The sequence below is a fragment of the Athene cunicularia genome (genome assembly GCF_003259725.1).
Source record: "Athene cunicularia isolate RWA chromosome 2 unlocalized genomic scaffold, athCun1 chr2_part1, whole genome shotgun sequence".
Taxonomy (NCBI): Eukaryota; Metazoa; Chordata; class Aves; order Strigiformes; family Strigidae; genus Athene; species Athene cunicularia.
Window position 1 is genome coordinate 78,315,686 of NW_020799095.1, and position 22,600 is coordinate 78,338,285.

The following is a 22,600-nucleotide window of genomic DNA, read 5'->3' on the forward strand; positions in this document are numbered from 1 at the left end:
CCTGCTTGCTCTGAGAACTGCTTGTTGCTCTGTGCAATGTGAGGCTGAATGGTTTTTGGGCCGGGATTACTCACAAGAGATTCAGATTAACAGAAGCAATTAATGTTGACACAACTCAGCCTGTGTTATCAAGCGTGCTTCTGCTATATATCAAACAGGTAGGTGACTATAACATAAAATTAGGTGCCAAGAGTGGATTTTTGTTCTCCTGTACTTCATCAAACCAAGCTCTGCAAATCCGAGGTATAGCAGTCAGTTATGGGGGTAGAGGAGAGTGTGTTAATGACTCCCCCGGTCACTGTTAATTGTCCAACCTGCTGCTGGCAGGGAGACTGGGCAGCACCAACAGCCCTGCAGCCCAGTCATACGCTCCTATGTGAATGAAAGTGTCCTTTTTCCCTAAAGCATTATTTTTTTGCAATGCTTCCAAAACTGGGAGATTTGTATATGGGCATGCAAGGTTTACGTGTGGTTTGGAGGGAAAACAATGTGGGTTGAAATACTGCCTTTATGCTGCACTTCTCTGAATTTTGGAAAAAAAATGTGGAAAATCATGTGGAAACTGAGCCAGAGTATTGTTTTTTCAAATTCTACTGGATCTGTGTTTTCACTAATGTGGTGGTTGTCATTCTGACCACTTGTTCATGCTCAAAAAGCAAAGTGCTAGAAAGTTTTCAGTCTGTAGTTAGTGTTCCTGGTCTTTGCCAAATACCAGTGTTTCTAGCTGAAATTTCAGGCAGTAGGTGTGTTAGTAATATTGGAATTTATGTGATAGTTTTCAAAAGCAATAGCTAAATTGAAGCTATTGATCATCCTAAAAACTGCCCTCTGAACAACAGAAACCTGTTTTTTTTTTTAAACTTCATTTAAAATGGGGGGGAAAATGTGGAGAGGATTGTTCTGCCTTTAATCCATTGAGTCTGAGGTTGGTGAAAGAGTTTTTCAAATTACTATTGGTTGTCAGCCAAGATGGAATCAAAATAATCTGCACTGAAACAATCAAGAATTTGATTGTTTTAAGATTAAATTTTCTCCTTGTCCCTAAATTTAAAGTTGCAGACAGCTCTGTGGGTGTCTAAACAAATGAGGATTAGGGAGAGAGAGAAAGAGAAATGAGAGACTTTGAAAGTAGTGGCTGATGTTTTGCTTTGGTTTGTGAATCTAACTTATTAGGTTTTTCTTTACTAGTAAGTATGAACTGGGCTGAAAACTAATATTTACATGTATGTTTCACAAGGAAGGAACATATTTTATTATATTTTTGTAAATGGGGCTTATGTGACAGTTAATTGTGCTTCTAATGAAAAATAGCAATATTTTGGCTACACAGGATTTCACTCTAATATTGTTTGAACAATTATTGTTTATAAGATAAACCAGAATTCAACTGCTTAGTAACACATTGAAGATGATTATTCTATTGTTTATGATGCCTTAGGAGAGTCTAATTAATTTTGACCTATAAAGAGATGTTTAAATGACTGACTTCTGAGTTAATCGTGAAAGTATTGTTAGAAAATGGTGGTGCTGTTGAGTAGCCACCAGATGGAGTATGATAGGGATTATATAGAAAGGTCATGTACCAGGGCTTTAGCTGTAAACTAAAATCGGGGGAAAACCAATAGTGATAATAGGATACTATTTTTACAGGTTGTTGAATGTATTTGGAAAAAGAAGCTGTCATATCCCAGATACACACAGAAAGCGTCTGTTGTTAGGAAAACCTATACAGTTTGTGAGTCAGCATAAGCTAAAAGGAGGCTGAGGGGAGACCTCATCGCCCTCTACAGCTACCTGAAAGGAGGTTGCAGACATCTGGGGATGAGTCTCTTTAACCGAGTAGCAAGCGATAGGACAAGAAGGAATGGCCTCAAGTTGCATCAGGGAAGGTTTAGTCTGGATATTAGGAAGTATTTCTTTACAGAACGGGTTGCTGGGTGTTGGAATGGGCTGCCCAGGGAGGTGGTGGAGTCCCCATCCCTGGAGGTGTTTAAGAGTTGGGTCAACATAGCGCTGAGGGATATGGTGTAGTTGGGAACTGTTAGTGTTAGGTTAATGGTTGGCCTGGATGATCTTCGAGGTTTTTTCTAACCTAGATGATTCTGTGATTCTGTGAAAAATATGTATCCAGAGACACCATTCTTCTCACTTTTCAAGTAGAAAAGTACCTTGAGGAGCATGTCATCTGGAATCAGTATATGTTTTTTAGAGTGGATGCTTTTTTGTTAAGGTGGTGGAATTGTTATCATAGTTCTGTTGGTTAGTAAACTAATTAAAAAAGAAATCCATCACTTTCTTGGCCCTGAAGAAAGATGGATTTACCTGTATTTCATCTGATGACATTGATCAACTTACCTGTTCTGGTTACAGCATGTTGTCTTAGATGCAATAGGAAAGCTTTTACTTCAGGGTACAGGCCATCAAAGAACTATCACTTGGACTCATGATAAACCAGGGGAGAAGACTTGAGTGTGTCCAGAAACATCAAAGACTTCTTTGGATACATCTGATTTTGGCAGAACTGGGTTACTGTCATAAGTGAGCGGCTCTAGCTCAGCAATTTTTCCTTGCCCTCTTTCCTGAGGTTTTGACATTCAGTGCTGCAACTTGCATACTAATGAACTAAATAAAACTCGTGTAAATATATAGTAGTTAAAAACCAAATCAGAATACTGCCATAAGTATATACACGTTTTTCAGGTACTTGATTCCAGTTTACAATTACTTCCCCTGTCCCATTTCTTTCTGTGAAAAAGTACTGCAGGCATCCAAAGTGGACCAGGGAGATTCACAGGACCTGATCTAGACTTCATGAAAGAGATAGAAGAACTTGCAAAGGGATTTATTGAGACCACAGAGAAAGCCATGGCTTTAGAAAAGCTATGGGAGGAAAACTCAAAGTTCTCAGGTAAACTGTGATCTTTCTAATGATGAATTGTTTTGTCTATCAGGTAGGGATAACCATCAAACAAAGGAAAACTCTTATCTTAAAAATAAAATGAAAAACTAAAATTTTAAGCAGCTCTGAAAAAAAGCCAATTTTATGATTGCTATTACTGTGTCCATCATAAAATTAATTATCAGAACAAAAGTTAGCTTTCTAAAACTGTGCCCTTGTTCTACTACTTGATAGTTAATGATATACTGTGAGGGGAAAGTTTTAAATGTAAGGATTAATAATCTGAGTACATGGTTACTTGGTCTAACATGCATTCAAAAGTAATTTATCAGGACTAAAGTCTTTCTTCCCAGGTCTTTCTGTTACTAGAGAGTATAGGGACAGAAAACCTCAGTAGCTCACATCTGGTGATGCTTAGGCAAACAAGTCAGTCTTGCACTGAAAGAGTGAGACACTGAGGTCTGATGCTCCTGCTCTCTTTCCACCCATGTTGTGAAACCTTGATGCTTTAGCAGGTGGGCTTTTAAGACCTACTACTACCCGGCCTTTCTGGCTGAGTTGTCAAGAAGAAAGATCTAGGCAAAACAGTCATTTTTATGCCTGGCTGTCTGGGAGCTAGTACGTTCATCTAGTGTTGATGTGATCGTTTTGGCTTACTGAAAAGTTAATGATAAGCAATTTATTTTAATTTTTTTTGGTGATAATACTAAAAGTATTGGAAAGCACAGAAAATCAAGTGGATTGTTATCTTTCTAGGGTATCAGTTTTTTCACATGCCTTTACTCCTGTAGAAATGGACTTTGTGCACTGTTTACTGTTGCTTAAAACCTGATTTTTCTGAAGTTAATAAAGTTTCGCTGTAAAGAAAAATGTTTGATTTTACAGGGCTCCATAACATCACTACTTTTCTTGCTGTAAGTATTTTTACAGTCTGTTTCTAAATTACTGTTCTGGATTTTGAGGCATCTTTATTATAATGGTTAGAAACTTGTATCCTGTCAAGTTTCAGTAAACTATCTTTTAAAAATATTGATATGTTGTTGATGGAAAAAATGATGTCTTGTAAATTTGATAGAAATTCAGGGATGCCTAGATTACTGATTTAAACCAGTCTAGGTTGTTAGTAGCTAAAGACTACAGCTACTTGAAGGCTAGTTGCTCATTAAGAGCAATTTAAAAGTGCATCTGCCAGACCTTGTGTAGCTATATAAAATAATGTTACAAAGCGTCTTGTAAGGAACTCTTACCCTAATGTGTACTTCTTATTAAAGACTAACAAACAAAAAAGCCAACCCAAAACTTATAAGAGGACTGCTGTGAGATTGAGAAGATGACGTTCTTCCTTGGATGAGATTACTTTAAATTCAGATTTGTGATCCAGTAAACATGGCAAGTAGACTCAAGTGGGGGTGAAGGAAGACAGATTTGCAAGATAATAATTCCTTCCAGAATCTCTTTGGCAGTTTATGTGGAATGAGTCTGGTCTTTGTGCTGTCTCTAATGCATTAGTCTTTCTCCCTTGAAATCTCAACAGAAAGAGGAAGGCTGAATGGGCACAGTAGTGAATCTCCATTACTGCCAATTTTGTACCCTTCACATATCACTTGTTTCACTTCAAAAATATTTTACAAGTAATTTTCTCCATATTTGATTGATTGTAAGTGCTACTTCATGAAACCTAGATTTCCAATTTATAATTTGAAATCAGATGGCATTTTTACAGTAACATTTTTAAATTCCTCATGAAATACTGGATTGAAAGAAGCTGTCTCAATATGAAATTCCACTTCAGGAATGGAATATAAAATAGAAGGCATGTATTTATCAACATTAAAAATATTTAGTTGAAAGTAGACTATCATTATTAGTAACAGAGCTTGCTTACACAAGCTTCTTTTTGTATAAACCCTACTTGTTACCATTATCTAAAAGAACCTTAGTGAAACATTAATTTAGAGAAACAAGGACTGTGTAATAAACAAGTATGAGGGATCCTGTATTTTGCATAGGCATCTGAAAATGTAGTCCTACAAAAGAAGTGGTTTTACAACAGTCAGTTCATCTTTAGAGTCATGCTTATCAATTATTATTTGACACCCGCTCCATATCCCCCAAGGAGCTGTGAGGCAAGGATGGCATGTCCCTGGCAGCACCTTGGTCTTTATACACTAAACTTAGAAATTCATTGCAGGGCTAGAGAGTTCCTTGTGTTTGAGATCTCAAAGATAATCCTTCTCTTTGGGAAAAGAGTTACAGTTCTGAGCAGAAAGAGGTTGCTTGGCTTTTCTCCCAGCCCCATTTTCTATTGGAGCACAGAAAGACATCTAAAACAAAGCTGCCATAAGATCAAAGTACCATCAGAATGATCTGGTGAATTACTAAAGCTAGAGATAAGTTTCCACTTGAAAAAAAATATTTTAAATGTTTAAAATTCAAGAGGGTAGGGGAAATAACACACACCTGCTATTTTTTTTCTGTTAATGGAAGTGTATTTTCTTCACATAAAGATGGATTTGAATGAAGCAGAGGAAATGATTTCTAGAGCAGAAAACCTGTACAAGCAACCATATTTCTGGAACCTTCTACATTCACTCCCTCGCCTTGAATTGAACACCTTTTATACAGAAGATGAGTTAGCTGCCATAGCACAGTTCCTAAAAGTTATTGAAAAGTAAGTACTTTTACGTTCTTGAAAGTGCTTTACTATTTTACTTGTGATTCTTGTTCTTCTCACTGGCTATTTAATAAAGCAAGCATCCTTATTGGTGTAAAGAAGCTGGAATTTTCTTCTGCTTACTGGATTCTGCTTTTATAAGAGGTATGGTAGGAGTTTTCACCCATTCTGATTCCTCATAACTGTATGTTTCATCTCCATCAAACTCAACAGAGATTCCTTAGGGGTCTCCAACTTCATGTTAGCAATGCCTGAATTTAGCCCATCACATAATACAGCTTTGAAAATTATAATGTGCCTTGGAAGTCTTTGAAAGACAGAATATTTACATATGAATATAAGAAAATAATAGTTTGGATTCTAATTACTTTAATATATATGTAGCACTTGGTCAGTATCAGGAAAATTACTTCATTTTGTTTCTCAAGCCTCTTGCTATCAAAATAGCTTTGGCTGTTCTTTTGCAAGAAGTGGAGCAGTAAGAAAAAACCCACAGAGACTGTATTCTGAATGTGAGTTTTCTGCCTTGGGTAAAGGACAGTTGGATTCAGAGGAAGTCATAGTATCAAAAGAACAGCTAAGACAAGTATCTACAGGAATTTTCAGTAAAATAAGGGAATTGTTAGGAAAAAGTCAGACCTGTATTTGCCAGAGTAGATAGTTGGTTGTAATAGGTTGATAGGTGATTGTCATTGTAGCCAATTAACATCCTTAAGGCTAGAGGAGGCCACTGAACATGGCTGACTGTGCAAGACCAGCCATGAATTTTACCACCCTTACCCCACAGGGAGGCAGGGGCCCAGAGACTTTGAATGGTAAGTTACTGTGATGATTCTGTCACCTTTAGTATCCCACTTTTTTTTTTTTTTTTCTTCTAATAAAAAAGTTATGAAGGGTATGATGGCTTTTCTTTTTAAAAAAAGCCTGGGAAATAAGTCTCTCTTGATTACAATATGTAGATTGCAACTGTGTTGGGCCTTGATTTTGCCTGTCCCCTTATGCTTAAGTCATTTGTAAATTTATTCCAGCTTGTTCTCTGAACTATTAACATGCAAAGTGGTATTAGTTGTGCTTGCAGTGCATATATCCCAAAAGAAGAAGTCTTTTCTGAAAGGTTTGCAAACTCTCAGAGTCCAAGTGTTGTTCAGCAGCAGTAAGCAAAGGTAACAGTAACCACTGGCTGCTGTGCTGGGTCAAGTTATTAACCTGTTAATATAATCTCAACAGTGATTTCTCTACGCTGACCCTACAGCACAGACAGAGTGAGAAGGGGACAAAAGTGGAGGGTGTTCATGGTTATGGTGTTTGTCTTCCAACGTAACTGTTATGCATGCTGAGGCCCTGCTTTCCAGGAAGTGGCTGGACATCTGCTTCTTGATGGGAAGTAGTGAATAAATTCCATGTTTAGCTTTGCTTCTTGCATACGCAACTTTTTTTTCACCTATTAAACTGTCTTGATCCATGAGTTGTCTTGCCTTCCTTTTATTTTCTTCCTGTCCCATGGGAGAAGGGAGCAAATGAGCAGCTCTGTAGGTGCTTGGCTGCCAGCTGGGGTCAACCCACAAGTGATTAACAAGAGGAGACTCAGATGTTTACATTTGGGTTTTGCTTTTTATTAGGACTTTGATGCCCTTCGATGACCAAATTTGCTATAATGCAATTTGAAAAGTAAACCGCAAAAAAATATTTCCTCCTTCTTGACTAGCTTCATATTACTAACATACATTTCTAGATGTCCTATCTCAGGCAGAATTTAGTCAGCAGAAAGGTTCCTAAATTTACTTCTCCCACTTCCTGGGCTGTACCATGTTTAGTGTCACTCAGAGGTACTTGGACACTTTTCACACCTGCTCAGCAAAGTTAAATAGTTGGAAAGTGCTGATCCACTCTAACAAAACTTGATTCTTATTTGCAAAATAACAAAGGAACACTCTATAGGAAATAACTGGTAAATGTGACAAGCTTTGTGATGAATTACAGCTACTTTAACAAAGAAGTTTGTTTCACAGCTAAGGTGACTGAGACTGGGACTTGGAAGTACTTCAGGAGATACAATTTTATCAATGAGTTCTGCAATGTGCTTTATTTAACTTGTTGTGAGAATAAATGTTCTGTTGCTTTAAAAGTTTGGGGTTTTTTTTGTTTTTTTTTCCTCAGCAGATTGAGTGAGAGTAAAATATAAGTATTCTGTGTTCATCCTACATTGTGGGGATAACTAGGAGAACACTTGTGGTGGTTTTCCTCTCATGTTTGCTCTCACTTTTAACCCTTTCTCTCTCTCTCTCTCTTTTTTTTTTTTTTTTTTTAAATTGTACTTTCAGTACCTTAGCATCATTGAAGGATTTAGCTATGATGCCATTGGGCCAAAGTTTCTATGAAGCAGTGAAAACAACACTGAATTTAACTGCTGCATCAATACAGGATAGGAGCTTAGAAGGTAAGGAATTTGCTTCAGATTTTCTTTGGAGTACCTCGTCAGCATGCTGGGAATAAGTAATAGTAGTAACTGTCTGACCTTCTGCTAAATATCTAATGTAAAAGGTCTAAGAATTGAACTATGTTGTTGTAGTGCTAACACATTTCTTTATTAATCTCTTTTTTAAAATACTGATAACTAAATTTCATCGGACTCTGTCAACTATTTGATAAACAAAGCCCGTTTTGTCTAATATATCATGTTTAGAATGATCTTTTAGTAATGAATTTTGGAGAGTGCCCAAATCACTACAATGGACAATTTATTCCATTTGATGGAAGGATGGCCTCTTGTTTTGGACATGCATTATGGCTGTTTTATTTTAAGCTTCATTCTTCTGTTATCTTAAATTTTGCTCTCAGCTGAATGTTTACATTTTCCCATCTGGTGCTGGAGTATGGGAGATGACTTTAATTGGAGAAAGTAGGCTGGCCCTAGGAAAACTCCTCAACAAAACGTCAGGAACAAGTTTCACTGGCAAACTGTCTGGTGACACACGATTAGACTGTATGTGCAGCTGCTGTCTGCTCTACATGGAAGGTCAGGTTAAGAATTATATGTAGTTTAAATCTCACTTCACCTCTCAAAACAAAGACTGAAGTGGTACAAAGGTGATATTCTGGAGACCTTGTACAGAGGGCGAACTTGAATTCCCTGGGACTTCTGGTACTCTCCTGGTGCTCTCCCTCTCAGCAATGATTCATATCGAGCCCATACACACACATTTCCATGACTATGTGTAGAATTAGACGCACAGTTCAGAATGGCACCCTGCTGGGTAGGTCTGCTGGCAATCACTGTGCAGGGGCTTCTCACCATTTTCATATCAACTGTCACAAAACCATCAGATTAATGGACCATGCCATACTATTAATGCAGCAATGGATTTATCCTAGTGACATTGGTGGTCATGTACACACTTTTTTTTTTTTTCCCCGAAAAAAATCATCTTGCAAAAATAAATCATCAAGAAACAAAATGAATAAAAAGCAGGAATGATATAAACAGGTTTCCTTTCTTTCAGGTTTTCAGTATAATCTTTCTCTTGGGGATATTTTGTGGAACCCACATGCTGTGAGAGCAGAACTTGAATCCAAGTTTAAGTTTGATCATCTTCATGTTGAGAAGCTGCTAAGTTATACAGAACAATTGACAAAGGTAAATCACTTAAAAATTTCAGTGTTCCTCTCTTTCCTCGTTGTTTTTATTTGTACCCTGAAGGGATTTTCATCCCTTACAGAAGCTATAGTCATATCTTAGATTTGTGAAGCAGCTACAAGACTGATAAATATCCTGGCTTTATTCCCATCAAAATAAATGCGTTTAGCTCCAGCTGAAATTTCTGCACATGAAGATGCTGATAGATCTAGTTGTGTACATTAATGAATGTATGCTTCTGTGAAGTCACCAGTGAGTATGGCAAAGTCCTGAGTTTATTATCCAGTCCTGTAGAGAATTCTGGGATTTGCTCCACTAAGATATTTAAACTAAATCTGAAATTTGAAGCTGCCTGGATTTGGCAGCTATCATTTTTCATCTGGTCTGCTGGACAAAGAATACCTGTCTCTTCTGTGTGTAACTTAAGGCATGTCAGGATTCCTTTCTTCTCAGTTGTGCAGTCTTGTTATGAATATACTTGACTGATGATTTGTCTCAGTGGAACTATTCAAATATACTGGTGAAGTGTCAAATATTGAAGAAAATCTCTTTTCTCAGAGAGGGTTTTCTTATGTATGTTCTAGAGCAAAGTGATCTGCTGTGATGGTCTGATCTGAAAGGCAGAAATGTTGAAACATCTTTTGAAAGTCCATAGTTTTTGAATAGAACATGTTTGTATTTATCTGAAATCTGTTTGTTCTTTGCCAGGTACAGTCTAGAGTTGTACTCCAGAAGACTGCATTATAAAAAGAGCTGATTTGCACAAAGGGATAAATTATAAAAATCCTTTGACTTTCAGTAGCCTTTTAATGAAATATCAGTGATGGCTGGTTTGATCAACTGAATTGAATTCAGCTGCAGCCCGGTAGCTATGGTTGGCTAATTCCAGACAACTCGCTAGCTATTTAAACAAATATCTTGATATTGTGTGCTTGGGTTAGGGCATTGAAGACCTTCAAAAAGTATGAGGGGAAATATGGATGCCTGGACAGTGTCTGTTCTGAGCACTTCTAATCTAATGCCCCAGCTCATTTAGTTTCAAAACATCTGCAAAGGTTTTAATAAATTTTCTAGTCACAGTTGAAAGGAGTTAGAATGCAAAGTATCTCAAAAAGACATTAATAGGGAAACTTAAAATATATAAAATTATTTTTGTATGCTTTAATACTATTTATATGATTGGGAATAATAAATCTTTCAACATGGAATTTAGAAGTCAGACTATGAGGAAAAAATTCTGGCCTCTTGTCCACACTGCTGAAACCTGCCAACTTCAATTTAAAACTAGTCTGTTGCATGTAATTGTTGGTTGAGATGTACCATTGTATTGAATGCTTTTTGCATCGGTAATTTTTACAGCTTGAAGCTGCTTCGATATAGTTATTCTAGTGCAAAATCCTTTTGTAGGTGTGCTGTAACATCATCAAGTTAGTTCAGCGCTAGCCTGCAAGTGACTGTAGAAGTAGAAACACTGGTGTAGATACATGGTGAAAAATACCTGTATAAACAAGTCCCATCATTCTGCCTGCTGTATGAGTACCCTAGTGTGGCCACTGGTATTTTATACAGCACTCTGTATGTGGAGTACTTTGAAGTACGTGCCCCAGAATATGTGGCTGGATTAAATGGGGTTTGTTCTCACTGAAGGAAGCTATGTGATATTCTTTTTTTTTTCACCAGATAAGTAAGTTGATAGCAGGGATAACACTCAGCATCTCTCTTGAGATACTCATCCATTTCTTATGTCCCTGCCAGATTCCCACAGGAGACACACTGGAGCAGTTTGTGTGCTCTGCTCTGTCCAGCATGTCAGAAGATGAAGCAAGCAAAGAGAATAATAGAGAGGCCTGTATTTCTGCACGGCATGAGGCCAAACTGTATCTTGTTCATGCTGTCAGCAAGCTCAGACTCTATGCACAGGTACGCTTTAATAAATTAATAGATTAAATTCCTAATTTTTGCATGTAGGCTGTCAACAGTAACTCAGTTAAAAGATCTGAGTTATCTATTAAATGTTATTGTTGTGAGCTTTTTTCATCTTGCCAATAAGACAAAGTAATCTTTATAGAGAAACATTACAGTGGAAGCATAATCTATCACCATGTGTCCACTTAATCAGATTTTCTCATTAACTCAAATACAGGTTTGAAATCTAATAAGGAATATGGTGAAATGTACTGCGCTGCAGAGGCCTGACAGACGGAAGACCCATTTACTGGCCCAAGTGAGGCTGAATTTTGAGCAAAATTGTAGGCGAACTACAGGCCTCCACTGATATAGTATACAATTAATTGATTTTTCATTTTTAATTCATGTGGTCTCTATGATGACCTATGTGTAGTTGCATGGAGAAAAGGATAAAACATTCCGATGTTTTCTAAGGAAAACACTTACCTAGCTGCCTTAACGCTAGTGGTTTTTTTTTTCCCCATGAAACATGTTTTTTTTTTTCCATAAAAATAATCAACTGTGTATCAAGTTGCTCTGGAGTTGTCTGCAATATCATCTAAAGAAAGCATGCGAAGTTTACTATGTATTTCCTCAATAATGTAACCTTTGATTTCGCTCTTGATATAGGTTTTATTAGTGTGTGACGACTTGAAGTAAAAACTTAATGTGATTGCCAAAACTAATGCGCTAATTCCTATTGTAGCTGTAGGAAAATCCAGTAATAATTTCAGCCTTTGTTTTAAAACTCTTTGCAAGAGCTGACATCCTTATCATGACAACTTGAAGTATTGTAAACTGCTGGCCACTGGGAATTCCCTTGGTGAACAGGACATCTCTTATACTGAAGATCTGTTATAACCACTTGGCATTAAAAAAATGTAATGGTAGAGAAGAGCAGAGCAGTCAGTAGGCTTGGCTAGGCCTTGGTATGCCTTATTCTAGGCTACACAATGGGAGCATACAGGCTTCTTCTCCACATCTTTGTGTAATGGGACCGCAAAAATGTTGAGGCTGCTGCCTTCCATCTTCTTGGTAGTGTAGGCAGAACCCCTGTAAAGGAAAGCAAGTCAGGGTAATTCACTGTGAAGGTTTGGTTTTGGTTGGTTTCAGTCTTGGGCCACCTTTCTGTCATTCCTGGGCCTTTGGGCAAGGACAGCACAATATAGGATGTTAGTTTTCTGTGGCACATTATATTGCCAACTTGCAGGTCAGTCCAAACTATACTGAAAATCAACTGTAGTGAGACCAGTCATTTCAGAGTGTAGACAATTTTTTAGGGAAAAATTTGACTATCATTGCTAATTCTTTGTTGTGTGTTTTTGTTCTGTGGTGTTTTTTTTTTGTTTTGTTTTTTTTAACATATGCAAATTGTGTATTGGCTAAATAAGAAAGCTCTGATTTCTATAACAAAGTGTGTTTTTGTTTTGCATTCAATCTGCTAGGTATTTGAGCAATGGTTCAGCAGCAGTGGGCTCTCTCAGAAACTCCTTTTGGAACCTGAAAGAATCATAGCTGATTTAATGTCTCAGTTTCTAGATGACAGGGAAGTCAGGGAAGTTTTTTCAGAGATAAATACCCTGATCCAGCAATGGAATGAGAAATCAGATACCTACTTTTCAGAAGGACATACTGCATCTCATGACCTGTAAGTTACACTTATCTTTCTGCAACTTGTCTTATAAAGTTCAGATTAACTTGAATATTTATTTTCACATTACATTTCATTGATTTCTAATTTTTGTCTGTTTTGGTTTTTTATTTTGTATTCTGTAATTCAAAGCCTCATATACAGTCAAATAATTGTGCTGATGCATACACATTCTGAGAAAGAAATTTAATCTGTGATTTGGAGTATAGCTACTTACAGGTTCAGCAGGGAACTCAAATACATGATCAGGACTCATAGAAATCAGCAGCTGTGTATAATTTAGCATTTTGAATAAGGACCTAATTTTTTTTTATCTTTTTTATCTGCAAACAAAGTCTGATTCCCACCAATGGTTGCTGAGATTCAGTAATGTGTATCATGCATGCATACTATAGCATCAATTCACTCATTTTCTGCAAGTCCAGTGCATCTGAAATCTTGGATTTTTCTTGTAGGTGTCACATATTAGTTTGTGCAGGAGATGTTGGAACAGAAATACAGAGTAATTCTATGTGTTTGTATATATGTAGTTTTCAGTGTTATCTAGGCACTCTAAGACTAAGATTTCTCTTAATGTTTTGAATTTTTGTTTGAGTTTCAAGTTCCCCATTTGACTTATCACTTAATGCAAATGTAAGCAATTTATATGAAGATATAGCTATAAGTTCTGTGCTTCTTCAGAATGAACTGTTTTGTTGAAGTAGTCCAAATCTTCCTGTACAGTATTCTTTTAGCAGTTGGTCACTAATCCAGTAGAAATCTATTTTGTTTGTTGAAAATTTGGAAATGCCTTCAATTCCCATTTCAGGACAAGTTCAACTACAAGCTTGTAAAGATTGACTGTGCTTTAATTTCAGGTATTCTCATTCACAGCATACTTTTAAAACAATATCAAGACAATTGTTCTGGGTGTTTTATGAAAAATAAAGTGGTTTAGGAGCTCCATTTCCCTATTTATTTATTTATTTTAAAAAAAGACTTGTTATAAAAATCTGGAATTTTCTACACAGGATTTAAAAGTTGCAGATTGTTTGTCAAGAAAGCAGAGCCTCATGGAAAGTCTATTGGCAGAGCACAGGAACTGATACTTCTAACCACATTGGATGACTTGCATTGCTTCTGGGAGTTATAATGTTGGCTTTAATTTGGCATTGCTTGTAATAGCTCTACTTGTTCATATCAAAAACTGTCCCTAATTGATGGAGATATGATCCATGCTATACAAATCAACATCTGAGGATAAATCTGAAAGATACAATTCGTTATCTAGTTAAGTGAGAGACTGCAGTCAAATTGTTCCATAATTTAGTTGTACATTTTTTAATTTGGTTCTTTTTTTTAATAAGAGGAAACTACTATGCTGCTGTAAGAAAATACAAAGTAGATGATATAGTGATTGCACAACAAAAATATCCCATAATTTTTGAGCAACTTTTTGTTTGTAGTACGCAGTGTTTCTATGCTGTACCTCTTTTGATTGCAGAATCCTGCATCTGGAGAGAATGCAGTCTGTACTTCAGGATGTACCTCAGTGGCCTGTTATGGAGAGATTGCTTCTGGTAGATGGAGCCATGAGGAATGTAATAGCACAGTATTTATACTTCACCGAAGGTAAAGCTGCATGGTGGTTACTTGTTAATAGCACTCAAATGACTGTCACAGAATAACATGGGAAATGGACAATATTCCCTCCAGGAAGGCATTTGAGCTCTGTAATACATGTCACACATAGATATTTACAGCAACTTTTGAATTCCTAAATCTTTGTTTTCCTTAGTGATAACAGAACACAACATAATACCCATTTTCACTTCATATGAGGAATAAACAATTTCCTTAGGCATCTTATATGATGTATGCTTCTGTGGCTGTTGTTTAAAGGTCTAACTGAGGAAAAAGAGCCTCCTTAGTAAAAATTAAAATTATCACTGTCCGAGATGTGAGCAAGAAGTATTGGGTTTAGATTAAGATGCAGCTTGAATTTTCTGGGTGGTGAATTTTCTGGGTTTGCAAGTGAAGCAAAACACTGAGTTGGACATGTAGGTTTTCTGATTTCTTTAAGGATAGATTGAGGGCTGTGAAGTACAGAGGCAGGGGGATTCTTTCTCTGGGGCTATGCTTTTGGACACCAATCTAGGTTGACGGTGAAGGAAGTGGAGGATGCCCTTCCCATTCCCAGAAGAGAGGGGGCAGTATTGAAGAAATCAGAGAAAGTAGAGATGTATTTTATAAGAATTTGGGGATCTGGAACTAGCTCCTATGAAGTTCTTGTAAATATGTCTGTTCAGTAATTATGACTTTCAGGTTTGGTATACATTTATTGTATACATTATTGTAAGGTGTACTAGGACTCAGATTGTGTGATACTCAGTGCCATGATACCCAGGAGTTGTCCAGCAATATAATCATAAGGTGCACTGATCTGGATTTAAAATTAAAAAAAAAAAAAAAAAAGGAAAAGGGACAAGATGTCTTTCTGTCACACCTTTTAGTCAACACCTGCAATACTATAAAGTGGGTATGTATGGGAAGAGTGCTTGTATTACTCACTTGTAGTTAGGTATGTCAAAACCTCTTTGGTTCTTTTAGAGATGTTGATAATCTTAAATTACTTGATATTTGCATATGACTGCAGTAAAGAATAAACAATATATTAAAAGTACAAATTTTGTCCAAGATGCCACTGAAATTGTGCAATTTTGTCCTTGATTTCTAGCTCAGATGTCTTCAGATTACAAATAAAAAACTCTTGTTTGAAGATAACTGTTGGAAATGAACACAAACTCTGACAGAAGTTTTGTGTATTGTATTGTGTATCATTATTAGCAGTAAAGGTTGTGCAGGTCACATTACAGCACCAGTGAAGTCCACTTTCCTTGATTATGTGCTATGGTACATATATGTTTCTTGCCTTTAATTCCTTTATAGCTGATTACTCTGGGAATTTAGTGAGCAGTTCTCTTGTTGATAAACACAAAAAAATTATATAGTCCAACATACCCTTTAGCTGTATCAGCTAACTAAACTGAACTCTAAAATCTATTTTGGCCTCTAAAAATGAACGAGGACTGAGTGCATAGCAGGGAGCAGATCTCATGAGAAAACAAGTACTCTTTCACCATAGTTTTCTGAAGGCACACTTTTAGGACATTTAATATGTCCTGGGATTGACCGAGAGACTTGATTTTTTTACTTTCCATGTGTGTCATTTGGGGGGAGCTGAGGGACCAGGGCAGCTGCTAGATGGACTGAGTTATTGCAGTGATCCACTCCGTGTGTGAGCAAGCACATCTGTACCAAAAGCTGGAGCAGGACTGAAGCCTTGAGGGCTCGTATGTCCAGGTGCCACCAACTGGGGTGGGAGACTGGTATCCAGGGGCAGCTGCTGGGCAGACTGGGTGTCTGAGCCCAGCTGCTTGAGGGGAACCAGATTGTGTGTGTGCATATATATCTAGATCTAGATCTGTATTCCCTCTGACAGACTTCCTGACCAAACAGAAAGGTGAACAGGATGATACCATTGGTGCTGTTTGTGTGTTTGCCAGTGCTGCGTGTGTGACCTGTATGGCCAGCCATGTGCATTTTCTGTATATGTGCCTTGCATGTTGACCTCCCCAGTCCTGGTGAGCGGACCTGAGGGCATGGAGCTATGGCAGTCTCACCTCTGTAGGGCTACTGGATTTGGCAACTTGCTAATATGTCCTGGTAACATTTCTGTAGCTGTAGTTTAATTGAGAAGGGCAAGATTAGTTTTGCTTTGGAGTTTAAGGAATTAGGCCATCTTTCCATATTTCAGAAGAATTGCTGGCTAAATCAACAATTACACATGGAAAGAGCCCAAGTTTATTTTCAGCATTCATAGCTCTGATATAAAATATGAAAGGCAATAGGGTCATGCTTTTACTGGTATAAGAAAACTGGTCTCTTCTTTCTGCCTTGTCTTGACAAGCCTCTTTCAGTGGTGGTGCAGTAGGGGAGCAGTCTTTGCTCTTCAGAATTGCAGAGTGCAACTGTGTACATATTCTGTGCAAAATGATAGAGTGCTTTGGTCAGGGATGTCATCTAAATCAAACTAGAACCTTTCGGCCTCTGTAACTGCTATATTTTTAAACCATATCATGCACAGTTTGCTCTCCCAGAAGGATGTTTCCTACTGTACTGTTCCTGATTTACTCCTGATTACTCTTGATTCCTGTAAGATAAGTATTTTCTTTGTGGGGTGTTTGGGGAAATGTCTTACAGAAGCTTTACGTAGCCTGGAAAAACTGATTCCCTTTGCCCAAAGAGATGGCTTCATTTATCTAGACATCAGAAAGCTCTTTGTGGAGCTAAAAAAGGTATGTTGTTATTTAATATTTGTATATTAATTTGCATAAAGCTGCAGAGGCTTATTTTTGGGGATAAAAGGTAGAGTATTTTTTATTCAGCAGAATTTTTTTCCAACTTTATTTGTACATTTTTGTCTTTTGGCATATCATTGTGTGAATTAAATCTGTTCCTTCACCCTGAGTTCATTTTTAAAGTGACAATATATTCATTAAATTTTAGATATTGATGAGCAATACTTCCTATATATGCAATGATGTGCTCACAGTGTTTGAGGAGACCCTGAGACTTCCACAGGGCTCAGATGACATTGACATTTTAGCAATATACGTGTGTCCTGGCAATAGCTCAGAGGTGGCCTTCAAGCTAAATAACCAGATCCAGTCGCTAAAGGAATCTGTAAGTATTTCTGGGGGTGGGTGGGCTGGTTGGTTGGTTTGTTGTTCCCGCCCCCCCTCCCCTCCGCCTTTGCAGCTTACTACTTGGTGTTTGCTATTAATAGGTGGATGGGTAACTGATTATTTAAACAGTTTAAAATGTGCTTGGTGGCAAGGCACAAGGGGGCACAAGTGGTCTCATGGAGTATCTTGAGTGAATGTGACATTTTAGACATGTTAAGTAGATGTGGATTCCAGAAAATATTGAGAAGATTTGAAAGAAGCAGGGCCAAAGTCTCAGGTGAGTCTCCCTTTTACTGGTTTCAAATATTGCTTTCTTTACTGTGAAAGGTCCTGCTTCTGCAGAAAGTAACTCGGGGACAAGAAAGACTGCCAGATTCAGTAATGGATGATTATTTGGGATGGCAAGAAATAGAAGAGCAGCTAACCAAAAATTATGCTTATTACTGTGAAATTAATGAACTACTAAGCACAGAGGCACCATCTGAGGAGGATGTCCATATCATCTCTTGTCAGGAACAGCTGCTCTTTTCACTGTATGTATCTTGTATACCTTTTAATGCATAAAGGTCCTGACTGGTACTAACTTGAAGTATTATATTATAAGCAGTAACTGAATAGATAAAAAGTTAAGCTCTGGCTTTCTACTCTTGATTACCACCCAGTGTTGACAACTTTTTATAGGCACAAACAAAAAGGTAGTGGATTATTTTTTTTAGTAGTATTAATATTTAAGGATGGGGATAGATGTGGAAATAGGCTGAGGATAAGCAGGTATCTAGGATTCTAAAAGCCTAATCTCCTTTTTTATCTCCTTTTTTATCTTCTTGCATCCAAGCCTTTTCTGCTACTTCTCAGCCTCCTTCCTGGTACATACCTCTCTGATGCTGGGCTGCTCAAAATGCTTGGAAACTTGGATCTGAAAGACTCCTGGGAGATGCAGGAAAATATTAAAAAAAGGGCAGTTAGAAAATGCACTGGGAGGGGTATTGCATCCTTGAGTTGCTTTCTGAACACGTCAAGTGGTCACCGTTCCTCTGTTTTGGCAGAAAATCCATTATTATTTTTATTAAGTTGATTTATAATTTGAAATAACTCAGCAATTCTACTATTTTAAGCTTTAATGGTGTTAAAGTACAGTAGAGACAAATCCCTATATTGATAAAGCACTTTAGAATAGGATATGATTTTATTATTCATGCTTGGCAATGTAAAGTATGAGCATAATGAGTTCAATGTGAAGTTGCATTTATACTGGACAGATGTCCTAGGTTACAAACTTGGACATGCATAGAAGACAGCTATCTACATGTGCGTGAGCAACTTGGCAGAAGAGTTTGCTATTAAAGCAGTAAAACTACTAGCATTCAAGAATCCATCAGAAATTTCACAAACTGCATTGACAGCAGGGATTAAATCCACAGATATTAATAACACCTGACATGTTAGAAAGTTTATAATTTTTCCTGTCCCTCTTGCTGGTGGTCAATGGTCGATTGCCTTTTCTCCCCCCATGTTTCTAAATGACCATGAAGTCACCAGGAGGACTAGTTTTACATTCCTTTTCTGAGTATCAAAAACACAGATAAGCTAAAAAAGCCTCTGGAAATAGAGGCTTGTGTTTAAGTAACATTGAAGAGCAAGAAAAGCTCAGTGCTATTTTTATGTGAGGTGTTTTGTTGGTTTTTGTTTGTTTGTTTTTCAGGGACAAAGCAATGCTTTTTTAATGCAAAGGTTTATTTCAGGACAAGAGGAATCATTTCTTGATAATTGTTTTCAACTTCAAAATGTTACTTTTTGAACCAGAGCATTTTGTTGGGAGTTTCTTAAAAGGCTTTTTAGATTTTTTTTTTTTTTTTTTTTTTTTTTTTTTCCCTGCCCACAAGACTGCGTGGTAAAGTCTAGTTGTGATTAGAATGAGGTAACAGCTAAAGGATTCTGCTATTAGCCTGCCTGCCTTAGTTCTTCCCTAAGTCAATAGCATGTCTGTATGCATAAAGTAGTAATAGAATTTAGCTAGAGATTTACAGGGAAACAACATGTGTTCACAAGGTAATTTGAAAGAAATCACTGTTCTAATCATGGTAGCCTTGTTTTCTGTGTCATTTCAGAATTAATAATACACTTGAAGAAATTTTGTTTGCTTCTGAGGGAGACTCATACTGGAAGGATTTAACAGCTTTTGCCAGTTGGATGTGCAAGGTAGCTCAATACCTGAATGAGGAAGCAGGCTCCACAGGAGGTCAGGCAGGTGAGGAGAGAGCTACTGTACAGCACAGTCCTTATTCTGGTGGTTCCCTGTCTTAGAGCATGGTATTCCTCGGAAAGGAAAAACATGATTTTTACATTTGTGAGCCTGTTTCTGTCTGTGTTTCCATCAACCTTACAATTCACCAGGTGATTGAATCATTAACAAGGAAAACTTATAATATCCAGAGCTTGACTCTGGTAGAAAACTATGATTTTAGTGCCATCTGGAAAATTTTTGGATCATCCGTTTCTATTGGGAAAATTCCAACTGGCTGAATCTGACTGGAGTCTCTACTTTTGCAAGAGTGTTCTGTCAGGAAGGCTTCTTAAGTTCAGGATATAAATGAGAGACCAGACTAGCTGGTCACCCAGTCTCTACTATTTCTAGACTTGTTTCATATTAGGAAATTACTTCATGCTTGATTTCCTTCATCCCAGTTGTCCTGTTATATTCCAGATGTCCTGACCCATCTGCTGTTAATTTTTATGGAATATACTAGTTTTTCGTTATTGGGGAAAACTTTGAAATATTTGCAATTTATGCTGAGAAATCAGAGATCTTCCATTTCAAAATTCTTTCAGTTTAAATATTTGTGTTACTTTTCTTAACATTTTAGTGGAGCTATGAAGTAGAGCACAATGTGGCTGATCCATACAGCTCTAAAAAATGACTTAACCCACTATCACCTGTTTACTTCCTTTAAGTATTCTCACTATGCTCCCAATTCTTCCATTTTTTGATGACTTATATTTCCAGCTTCTGAAGGGTTTGAATTAACGATGGATTTTTTTCAAGATAGTTCTTGAGATTTGTGAAAGATCTTGTTCTTGCTAAAGATCTGTTTTATTCTGAATATCCTCTTTTTTTTTTTTTTTTTCCCTCTGCTCTTTTTCTTTGCAGAGCTAATCAGAAATGTGCTGAATACCTCAGCAGTAAGGAGGCAGCTATGGAATGTATGGAAAAATAAGCAGTATTTTTTAATCAAAGAACTATGTTACTAAAATGAACTGTTCAACTATCAATTGATTGTACAAGTTTTGTAATCTATTTCAGTTCCAAATATTTCAGTTATCTGGGCAGTAATAGTTAATTTCACAGAACTGCATTCTTTTTACTGAAATTCCAAGGAAAAAGAAATATTAAAATTCATTTCAGTGCTGAGTACAGCACCAAGTTCTAGTTCTGCAGTTTATGTATAATTCAAAAGACATCTTCTGTTTTCCTTTTTTCTCTAAGGAACTGTATTTGAATTTTTCTGTAAGGAATTCTGTAAGGAAAATACAGGTGTGCCTTAGGTAGAGCTGATGTTTATTGATTCTGCATTCTGTTAAATCATTCAGTAGAATTAATGCCAAACACTTCAATAAAAATTGTATATTTACTACTTTTAAATGTATGTAATGTATTTCTCTTTCTGCACACGTTCAGGTCCTACTAAATTTGGCAGGCTTTATTCAGGTTGTTTCAGGGGGAGTTGATCAAGTTGTTCATATATGTGTTCATAAAAACTTTGTTTGATCTGTCTCTTGATGTTGGAATTTTTATTTTCTCTGCAGATGGACTAGAAGCATCTCTATGTTCTAGACAAAAGCTCAGTTTGGAGACAATCTTGGGTCATTATTTAGAATTTCTGCAAGATTTACCAGATTATTCCTCATTTATTTCCTGGGCACGGTAAGGTTGAACTAGTCAATGTAATTTCTTTGTTTAATCGTTTTCCAGAAATCCTTTAACCCACCTCCACTTTGGACTTTTGTAGTTCTTGAACATAATTACTCTGCCTATTTTCACAAAATTACTGGTGTTTTTCAGTATTATTGGGAAGAAAAAGAATCCTGCAAAGAAAGCTACATCTTTGAGGCTGTAATTTAAAAAGTATTAAAACAAGACATCTCCATCTCTGTTGTGTTATCAGTAGTAACCAAAGTGGTGAACACTTGAGGGTTCCAATTTATTATTGCAAGGTCTTCTTGTCAGTTAGTTACTTGCATTATAGTCCTGCTAATGTCTAGATGAACAGTAAAACAGAAGCTATTTAATTATCACTGTTCAAAAAAAGAAAAACATTCCTCATGGAACAACTTCATCCTAATTGTTGAGTGCTGTCTCTGCTATTAAGTGCTATTAACTATTTACCATGCTATGCTGGTGATCAGAGCTGTTAATAGGTTACTTTCTAAATTACACTCCTGCATTTTGAACTTTATTTTTCATTATGCTGATATTTAGCTTTTTGTTAAATCAATCTTTTGTTTAATTTATCAAATGGAAATAACCACTATCAATGCAGCAAAAGATGAAGAATAAAAGTTTATAAATGGCACAATTTGAGTGTTTCTTCCACTGTTAGACAGGTTGTGTCATGCTTTCACTTCAAGCACAACTGACAGGGACTTTAGGAGGTGATTAAAGGGCGATCTAGAAGCATTGAACTCCTTGTTTGGAATCTCAAAATCTGAGATATTCTTGACATATACAATAAAAACAAAATGGAAGCTAAAGAGTAGAATGCAAATTGCTATCTTGAATGTTCAATCACTTTTCTTTTGTGTTCTTCCCCAACTTTGTTATAAAGATCAATGCAGACACATTTTCTAGGGTAAAGATTTGGATTTGGTCTTATATATTGTTTCTAGAGCATGCACTATTTTCTCTGCAGATTAGTACTAACAAAATTGTCTGATGTGTTTGGGTTTTCTTTGCTATACATGCAGAGGTATTTCTTTGACTTGAATAAGTCTAGGAAAGAGATTCTACATAGGGAATTTTTTTTTTCCACTGTTTGACATCTTGGTTTCTCTCCTGTAGAAGCCATTCCAG

The 22,600-nt window shown here is 36.8% G+C and overlaps 1 protein-coding gene across 3 annotated transcripts in view; it reads left to right on the forward strand.

The window, feature by feature from the left end:
* The window catches only part of ABCA13 (ATP binding cassette subfamily A member 13), a 202,381-nt gene that overhangs the window by 15,815 nt on the left and 163,966 nt on the right, over positions 1-22,600 (forward strand). For all 3 annotated transcript variants that reach the window (XM_026843092.1, XM_026843090.1, XM_026843091.1), the window contains exons 4-16: positions 2,757-2,908; positions 3,785-3,813; positions 5,407-5,570; positions 7,895-8,010; positions 9,074-9,207; positions 10,963-11,127; positions 12,600-12,802; positions 14,289-14,416; positions 17,048-17,142; positions 17,354-17,530; positions 17,860-18,065; positions 19,641-19,780; positions 21,337-21,454. In XM_026843092.1, coding sequence (XP_026698893.1) covers positions 2,757-2,908; positions 3,785-3,813; positions 5,407-5,570; positions 7,895-8,010; positions 9,074-9,207; positions 10,963-11,127; positions 12,600-12,802; positions 14,289-14,416; positions 17,048-17,142; positions 17,354-17,530; positions 17,860-18,065; positions 19,641-19,780; positions 21,337-21,454 — 1,827 coding nt within the window. The remainder of the gene's footprint in view (positions 1-2,756; positions 2,909-3,784; positions 3,814-5,406; positions 5,571-7,894; positions 8,011-9,073; positions 9,208-10,962; positions 11,128-12,599; positions 12,803-14,288; positions 14,417-17,047; positions 17,143-17,353; positions 17,531-17,859; positions 18,066-19,640; positions 19,781-21,336; positions 21,455-22,600) is intronic.